Source organism: Homarus americanus, unplaced genomic scaffold, assembly GCF_018991925.1.
Source record: "Homarus americanus isolate GMGI-L3 unplaced genomic scaffold, GMGI_Hamer_2.0 scaffold28172, whole genome shotgun sequence".
Classification (NCBI taxonomy): Eukaryota; Metazoa; Arthropoda; class Malacostraca; order Decapoda; family Nephropidae; genus Homarus; species Homarus americanus.
Window position 1 is genome coordinate 440,208 of NW_024738604.1, and position 9,703 is coordinate 449,910.

At 36.9% G+C, this 9,703-nt stretch overlaps 1 protein-coding gene across 1 annotated transcript; it reads right to left on the reverse strand.

The window, feature by feature from the left end:
* Nucleotides 1-542: 542 nt before the first annotated feature.
* Nucleotides 543-8,470, reverse strand: LOC121874084 (zinc finger protein 26-like). The gene is made up of 3 exons (XM_042377994.1): nt 8,412-8,470; nt 7,026-7,099; nt 543-5,227 (listed from the first exon to the last, which is right to left on the reverse strand). Exon 3 carries the CDS (start codon nt 5,090-5,092, stop codon nt 1,409-1,411), a length of 3,684 nt encoding a protein of 1,227 aa, XP_042233928.1. The 5' UTR covers nt 5,093-5,227; nt 7,026-7,099; nt 8,412-8,470; the 3' UTR covers nt 543-1,408.
* Between the last annotated feature and the right edge of the window lie 1,233 nt (nt 8,471-9,703).

Genomic DNA, 9,703 nt, shown 5'->3' on the forward strand with positions numbered 1-9,703 from the left:
TAACAATCTCCTTTACTGATCACCACGACTTTAGTAATTGAGAAATATAATCTGATCATTGAATTCCACTAAACACTCCATCTTGGTTGTATATACAGGTATGATGGAGGATAAGACACTGTACAAGTAAGGGTGATGGATATAAGTAACCCCAGTGTTTCTCAAGTCTTTATGGAGGTGAGGCCAAGAGGTTAGTCCAGATGGAGACCAAACAAAGCCAATTAAAAAATCAAATAAAGGAAATGATACATAAAAATAAGACAAGAGACACCTTTAAAAATCAATAAAAAAGTGTGAAAAATGGGGTATTAATTTTTTCAAAGACAATACAGTACAGCACCCAGAAAAAATTGCAATAAAGTGAGAAAGTTATAAAATTTCAGTAAAACAAACATCTCTTTAAACACAAGTCAAGACACTAACAATTTAATTTGACTTAGATTACAGGAAAATAAAAGTTAATTTCACATAAAAATTACTTTCTCTGAACAATATGAACAGCTGATCCTCTTACAGTTGGAATTAAAAAAAAACTATCCTGCCTTGGTTCAAAATTTATTCCCTCATTTTCACATTTCACAAACCACTGTAAATTTAATCAAATAACTAGAGTATCCCAAAACATAATAAATTTCTAAACATTGCTATTTACAGCTGAAACTACTGTAAACACCGGACCGACACAAAACGAATCACTTGTCTTAACACCCAAATATACTGACTCCACGCCTATTCTGACTAGTAATTGTTGACGAAACAAACGTAAATATAAGAATGATCACATAATTAAAAATTTCTTGAATATATAAACATTTAAAAAAATCACATAACAAATAACTTCAAGATAGAAGATATCTAACTTAAATATCATAGGTATATACCGTAAACAAAATATATTTATATATATATAAATGTCTACATATCAACACGTTTCAAATTCATTTTATCACAAACAAGTATACAACTGGTAATGCTAAAGGAAAAATCTTCATTGCTTAAGGGGGTGGTAGGGGGGGGGAACACTTCCAGTTCACATATCTCTAAAAACAAAACTGAAGCCAGGACAAGACCAGGTTTGTAATACTACACATACTACAGCAATCACTGGAAAATACGTCACATAAAAACTTTCTGCATAACACCACAAGTATACAAACTACAGATAATACACTCCATAATTTTATATTAATAATAAATATAATAAAACTCTACTCTTCACAAAACCAGACTTATAACCAAAATGAGATCCATAAAAATTTTTATGACAATAATCTACTTATACCATAACGTGAATCACAAGTTTCTCCATAAATAAACAATACCTCCACTAGACTTGGTGCCAACTTGGACTCCTCATACACTGTTGATATTGCCACACACACAAAAAAAACAATTTGACACATTGTTACTATTCCACCACACTGTCTATCACACCACTTGTTATTTGTGACCTGACACCTGCATTATTAGGTTCTTCCTGTAAATTCTCTTTATTATTATCTTCATCAACATTTCTTATTAGATCATCTTCCTCAATTCCCATCAGAGGATCTTCATCAGGTTCCCTCAATCTCATTTCAGTCTCCTGCAGTTGTTGCTGATCTTCCTCACCTTCCAATTTGATCTCCACCATTGGGTTGATTGAGATGTAAGGTGCATCTTCTTCCTCCTCATTTTTATTGGACTGATCTTGTGGTTCTTCTTTAACATATACTCGTTCGTCTTGATTAACAATAAATTCTTCGTAAAGTTGTTCAAACTTTACTGTGGTGCGACGCACACGCGTTGTTCGCCTTGTTGGAGCAGTTCTAGCGCCTCTTGTTCCACCTCTTCCTCGCCCTCTTCTTCCCCTTCTACGTGTTACAGTTGCAGCACCTTCACCAATCAGGTGCTTCTTCTTATGTCTCCAAAAATTGGCCCCGTCACGGAAGGCCTCCCCACATTCCTCACACTTGTAAGGGCACTCCCCAGTATGGATCCTCCTGTGGGTTGATAGGTGAGTTTTTTGTGTAAAGCATGCTTGACATTCATCACATTTAAATGGTCTTTCACCTGAGTGTTTCCTAAGATGCATGGTTAAATAACTCTTCAAAATAAAGGATGCTTCACATTGATCACATTTATAGGGTCGCTCCCCAGTATGTTTTCTGCGATGGGTTGTAAGGTTTGAGCTATACAAAAATGATGCCCCACAGTCTTCACATACAAATGGTCTTTCACCAGTGTGTTTTCTCATGTGGACAGTTAAACTGGAAAGGTGTGTAAAAACCATTTCACATTCAGTACACTTGTATACTTGTTCACCTGCAGCTTCTGCTAATGCTTCAATCTTAATTGTACTACCACCTGCATGCTTTGTCTTGTGGGCCAAAAGGTAATCCTTCTTGGTGAAAGATGCATTACATTCATCACAGGTGTGTGGCTTAATACCTGAATGTGATCTTTTGTGTAGGTTTAGGTGGGGCCTCTGGGAAAATGTTGCTCCACAAGCATCACAAGCATATGGCCTTTCGCCAGTATGAGTTCGTTTGTGTATAGTCAAGCTGCTACTATGGCGAAATGCAGCTTCACATGAATCACACTTATAAGGTTTGTCACCAGTATGAATACGTATGTGTGCTTTCATAGCAGATTTCTGGGCAAAGGCAAAATCACAGTGATCACATTTGTACGGCCTTTCACCACTATGAGTACGTCTATGAAATTTTAGGGCAGTGCGGGTTTTAAATGCAGACTCACAAGATTCACAATTATATGGACGTTCACCAGTATGAGTACGCATGTGAATGTCTAGATAGGCTCTCCTGATGAACGATGAACCACACACATCACACACGTAAGGTTTCTCTCCCGTGTGAGTTCTCCGATGAAGGTAATAATCAGATTTTCTTTTAAATTTCATCTGACAAAATTCACATCCAGTAACTTCTATACCATCTTCAATAAGTTTGTGTGGTTTCGGTTTACCCTCGTCCGAGTAAGGTACATAATTTGGATCATTGTGCTTTTTTACATGTTTATCTAACCTTACAGGATCTTTGAACGCTGCACCACAGTCCTCGCACTTGTATTCTCCCTCTGAATGCATCAGTTTATGCCTAAGGAAAGTAGATTTATAAGCAAATGACATTCCACATTCTTCACAGCTATAAGGTCTTTCGCCAGTGTGAGTTCTCGTATGCCTCGATAATCCATCACTAGCAGCAAAAGTAGCATCACATTCTGTACACTTAAATGGTCTTTCACCTGTATGTCTTCTCCTATGGCGCTCTAAATGTTCACTACGGAAAAATGCCCGTTCACAAAATTCACATTTGAATGGTCTGTGTCCACTGTGTATTAATTTGTGTGACTGATATGATGCACAGTATGAAAAAGTTTTGCCACAATCCTCACATTCATATGGTCTTTCTCCTGTATGGATTCTCTTGTGTACTTTAAGATTTCCTTTGGTGGTGAACGTAGCATCGCAATCTTCACAGTGAAAGGGTTTCACTGGCCCCGCAATATTATTAACGTTGTTGAATACTCCATGTGCAACGTCAGTGAATTCTATATAAGGATCGGGATAATCAGTAGACGAAGCTTCAGAGTCAAAGTCATCGTCATCAATCTCCTGACAAGTTACAGATTTCTCATCAATATCTTTGTATTCTTCTTGACCATTTGTCTCTTTTTCAGTGTTATCCTTATTTTCTGTATCAGGCTGTTGGTAATTTTTATTGTCCATATTAAGAGGTTCTTTCTGACCAAGATTTGTAATTACATCATCTTTTTGTTTCAAATGTTGTCCAAGTGCATGGGACAGTAGTCCTAAAGATGTATTTGGACTACTGACTGTTGGGTATCTTAAATTTCCTTGGTTAACCTGCTCTGTGTTCTGCCCAGAAGAATTTAGCTGTGCTTTCACCTCATTCATATTTTGTCGCATGTCACTGACTGGGTGAGCATTATTTCCTAAACTGAGTCTTGGGTCAGGAAGTAGATGCCTATGGTCCTGGATAGAATGCCTTGTAGAGAGATCCTCACCATTAGTTGTTGGCTTGCTAGCTCCTATACTAACTCTATTATCATAATAATGTTGTGTTCCTGATGATTTTAAGAGATTACTTGTATCAAACTGATGTGAAGGAATCCTATTTTCATTTGTACTCATTCTTGAAGTATCATATGTGGACTTGGTTTCTTCAATGGATCTTGTGTCATTTATTGGAGGTCTTGGATCTCCAGAGGGAAGTTGTGGCTCCTCAATAGGATGAGTGATCGTGGCAGGACGAGTATCATAAGTTCTTAAGTCTCCTGGGTATCTATAGTCATCCGTGGTTCTATTCATCATATGTCTGGGATCTTCTTGGAGTCGAGACACATCTGCAAGGATTCTCTCCTCACTGGATATATGTCTAGGATCACCCATATGTCTCGCTTCACTAAGTGGTGGCCGTGTATCACCAGCTAGTTGTCGTACATCACTAAATAATCGAGCATCAATTGGTTGTGTTCGCAAATCCGTTGGCTGTGATGAGTAGTCCGTGATGTGCCTCAAGTCTGAGGAGGAAGAACGTGGATGACTTGACAATGACCTAAGATCACCTAAATACCGCTGCTCAGCAGATATTGGTCGCATGTCAACCGGATGGTGTCTTACATCTGCCAAATTCCTGGAATCTGTGGGTATACTGCGTAGATCCTCTGCTGCATGTTGAGTGTTGATCGAGTGTCTTTCTAGATTACTCAAATGAGCTATTCTACCCTCCCCTAATGAAAGCCTTCCATCCCCCATTTGCTCTCTCATATTAGTCATTGGTGGACGGATACTGTGGACTCCACCACTATAAGGTGAGAGGTTATTCTGAGATACTGCGAGACCTTGAGATGCCTGGGTTATGGGGTGGGAAGATGGTGGTGGCATACTATGTGATGAGGAAGGAATGTTTGTATGAGCTGATGAAGGATGTGGTGCTGGATAAGGATAAGGGTATGGGTAAGGATACTGCCCATAGGGATAGTTGTAAGGATACAGATGTCCCCGATTTTCCATGTTTGGATCAAGTGAAAACAGGGAATGCATTATTTCTTGTGGTGTCTGATCCATGTTACTCTAAAAAAAAATCATGTGGATGATTGGATTTTGATCAATTATCTTTTCAACAATATGGTTCCCTCATAAAACATGATGTGCCGAAGATTGTTTCATCCTTTCAATTTAGAATTCTTGAGATTTGAAATTCTGGAAGAGAAGAACATAGCTGTTAATGGTATATAACTACAGACAAGAAGATCCTTACACTGTACAACTACAAAATATTACTTCTTTAATATTTTGAATTATGGAGAAAAAGAATTCATAGGGAATTAAGGATTAAATCAATACTATCTTTATAACATCTATTAAAATTATCCTATACCACAAAAAACTCGACATAAAAACTGTAAGAATATAAGTTGTAGAGTACTCATGAAATTTCAGAAAGGTAGATAATTGTATTTATTGTAGTGGCAGGTGCAGATCCAGGATTATCAAAAGGTGGGAGAGCTCAAGAATTTGTGGCTGGGGGAACAGGGTGAGCACAGAGAGCCCACCCAGCTGAGGCTTTTTGGGGGGAGGGGGCGCTGTAACCCCCCCCCCCCCGGATCTGCCCGAGTGGTTAGGCTTTAAATTTGGTGAACTTACTCATCTATATACAGGACATTTGTATCAAGGAGGCATTTTCATACACCTAAAGTTGGTAGTTGACAGTAAAAGATAGTCTTCATCATCTTGTTATTTACCATATTGAAGCTTTAAGTTTGACTGTTCTGTATGCACCATTTTCTGCCATCTTTAATTATATGATACAAGTACAGTTACCATTCATCATAACTAAATACATACATATTGGAAGCATAATGTATTGTCTAATGGTAGACCCTGCTGCCACATGGCATCATGAAAATTGTGACCAAGTCCCAGGTTGCTGATCTGACTTTCTGCCTCATTTACACACAATTGCAGGGTCTCAATTGTTTCTCTTACTATTGACAACACAACATACATACATACTGTATATTGTTTCTCACATTTGATCTTTTTTTTCATTTTTGTATTTCTTTATGGTTCTTTAATATTATTATTGTTGTTATTGTTATTATTATTATCATTATTATTATTATTACATTTTCACCCCCCAGGCCCTGATGTGGGTCAGTGACCTGTGCCCAGGTGGGTTAATCCCCGAAAAAAAAAAAAATATATATATTTTTTATGCAAGTACCATGACTGAAATATTGATTCATCTGAAGATTCACTCCCCGGCTTATTTTATCTGAAAATTAAGCACCCCAATGCTACCTAGGTGTTAGGTTTGGTTAGATTAAGTTACATTAGATTAGATCAAATTAGGTTAGGTTAGTTAAGTTAAGATAGATTGGGTTAGGTTAAGATAGATTAGGTTAGGTTGTAGTTTGGGTTTCCAATCAACAAGCGAAATTAGCTGGGAATCTAATCTTCATATGATCCACAAATACAGGTACCATTGCAAATAAAATATATCCAATTTCTATAGGATATAAACTTCAAGAAATATGGAGTAGACACTGAGCCTATGGTTTGAATATCTGCACAAATAAAAAACTATATAAACTGTATTAAGCTTTAAGAAAAAAAAGTGCTTCAAATTATACTAAACAAAACCAATTTAGAAGTGCTAGAGCAAAGAAGTTTCACCCTCACTTTAAAAAAAATTATTTATTACAGTAAATGAAATTAAAAATATGGAATTAGGAATTTTATTTAAACAAAAGTAATATTTGTACAATGTTTTTTTTCATCTGCCAATAAATAAAATAAATTATAAATTAAAGTGTTACCGGTAAGTACTGAACTGTATAATGTTCTCCCACTGTATGCATTTAATTTTGAAGTCACTCATACTAAATTATCATTTTCTCTTAAGCCCCCAAAAATGTACACTTGCAAGACTTATATATACTGTACTGTGCTATACAGTACTGTATACTGAATAATAAATGAAGAACTAAAAACTTACTGGACAGTGGCAAGTATAGAGCAGTTCATTGATGCTGTTCCATTGTAGCAAAATTGGGGACTGCTCTTGACAATCTGGAAAACAACATAAGTATAAATTTATGGGATATAAGTGAGTGAGTGAGTGTGTGTGTGTGTGTGTGTGTTGAAATTCATAAAGTACAAATGACAAAGACAAAATTATCCTATTAGAAATCCAAGAGGATGTCTAAATCACAATCAAATAATACTACCTTGACTTGTACAAAAATACTGAAGTACTTCTCTGATTGGTTTAAGGATCTGTAAGACCAGTATTTGCAATATATTGCATTGTATACCAGTAGGCCTATCCAACACCAAACATCTTGATAGTCTAATAAGCCAACACTCACCTACTGATGAGTTTCTCAGTCTAAATTTTTGTCAGTACTGTATATAAATCTCAATACTTTAAATCCTAAGTTAAGATCATTGGGCTGGAGGAGTCTGCATGTGTTAATGTTTGGGGAACAATGTTTTTGACAGATACTGGCCCTACTGGGCACTGAAAAAGTATATTAATTTCAACTAAAAAAATCTACAAATTGCTTTAACAGTCTGACAACTTATAGGGATAAGTGTTAAGGTTATGATTTCAGTGACAAACTGTACTAAGTCCATGGTCAATAGTGGTTATATATACAGTACAGTACTGTACATACAGTAAATAGTATATACAGACAAATATACACTGTATTTTATGCCTTTATTTCTATTAGACAAAAAACGGGTAAATCACTGTGTAAATACATATTAATTTCAACTAATTTCCATAAATGAAAAACAAATCCTTGGTCAGACAACAGTTTTCTCATATTTTAACTCAACACTTCAACATATCTTGACACTGACAACACACTCCACTGATAAGACATGTCGTGATTCGCTCAAGTATAGAAGAAACACATAACACAATGTCGTTTCCATACGTTTTCGAGATAAAAAAATTAAATTTTCTCGCCACACACGGCACAAAATATAAGAGGAGGACCTCCCCTTTATGGCTGGAGTATCGGTGACAACCATCAACACACCCCCACCGTCACTCCCCGACCCCACCACTTCACGCACATTTCATCAAACCACTCGATAAATTATGCATAATTGCCAAAAAAGTACTCCACCAAGACGAATCCGAACGATATTGATTACCTCCGTCTGCAAGAGCGGGGAATAATAAACAAAATGGCCGTGGACAAACCAACTCAACCGTATCACTGCCTCCCTGCCTCCTTATAACACCTAACACACTATGGACGTGGTCTAGAAACGTTCACATGACCTTCTAGGGGTCGCGGGGGGAGTGGCAAGACCCCTAGACTAAGCAAAGGGTGATAAACAAGGGAACAAAACAACACTCCATTACCAGCTTCCCCCACTACTGTCAGAGCGTCTACACCACCAGGCCTGCCAACCCTCTCGCTCACCCCCCTTACTACCCCCTTACCCCTTCCCTCCACTCTGCCTCTCGCTCACCCTCTTAACTACCCCCTTACCCCTTCCCTCCACTCTGCTTTTTTTTTTGCATAAAAATACATGACTTCCCTGAAATATAATAATTTTAAAACCCACCTCTACCCTACTCTGCTTCTTATATTTGTGTAAACATCTAAGAATATCTATATAAACAATAATAATAAACCTATTTCGACGCGACTCTTGTTTTTTTTACGTAAAACCTCACTACAAAAACAATACGAATTAATAACCATTCTGCACTGAGCGTCCCTCACCCAGTCACTCTGCTTGTCAGTTTTACCCAATAACCCTAGTATCTGCTGCATGAAAACAATAAATACTAGATACCTCCTCTACTCTACTCATCACGCAATATTAAATTTACCCAATGCTCAGCATTAGTGAATTTTCCTACAAACAATGTTAATGATGCCGACTTTCACTCTTCTTGTTATTTTGTCATAAAAGCCTAAGTACCTGCATAATTTGAGACAATACTTACTGAGCAAATCCCTACACCTCTGTGCATGCGATTAAAAAAACCAAAACATAAATAATACAATTAAAGCCAACTTTTATATTAAGTTCTACCAGCACATTCAGAAATTACTCTTCGTAAGAAAAACATGCATTACTAATACTGTAATAATTTCAAGGACAATTCTTGCAGAAAAAATAGATAAAATCAGTAAAAATACCTACTATCGCTTTATCTCTTCTTTCGCCTTTAAATATCTCATTAAATAAAATATGTAAGCAAAAATAAATACCAATTATGCCTTTTCCTCTTTACGCTGCCTGTAATTATTTTTAAGATAACTCACAATTTCTTCGTACCAATAAAAAAAAACCGCAGAGGAAGCATTTATACAATTTCAGGGGAGAGAGAGATAGTGGGTGAAATTCTTATTCTTTGCACTTAAAAACTGCTAGGGTGCAAGGATCCACAAACAGCAGGGACCATCAACACCCACACAAACACCTACATATGTTCACAAATAGTCTGGAGTAGTCTTAGCGTGGAAAATATCGCCACAGCACTCCTTGGCGCCAAACCTATATATCCATACACATTAATTCGGGCGAGTTGCTATGTTAGTGTGTTAATATCCGCTTGGTAACATGATGTTAGAATATACAGTAGAAATAAAGAAATTGAAGCTTCGCTGTTATATAAATTGTCATACAGACTGTAGCTAT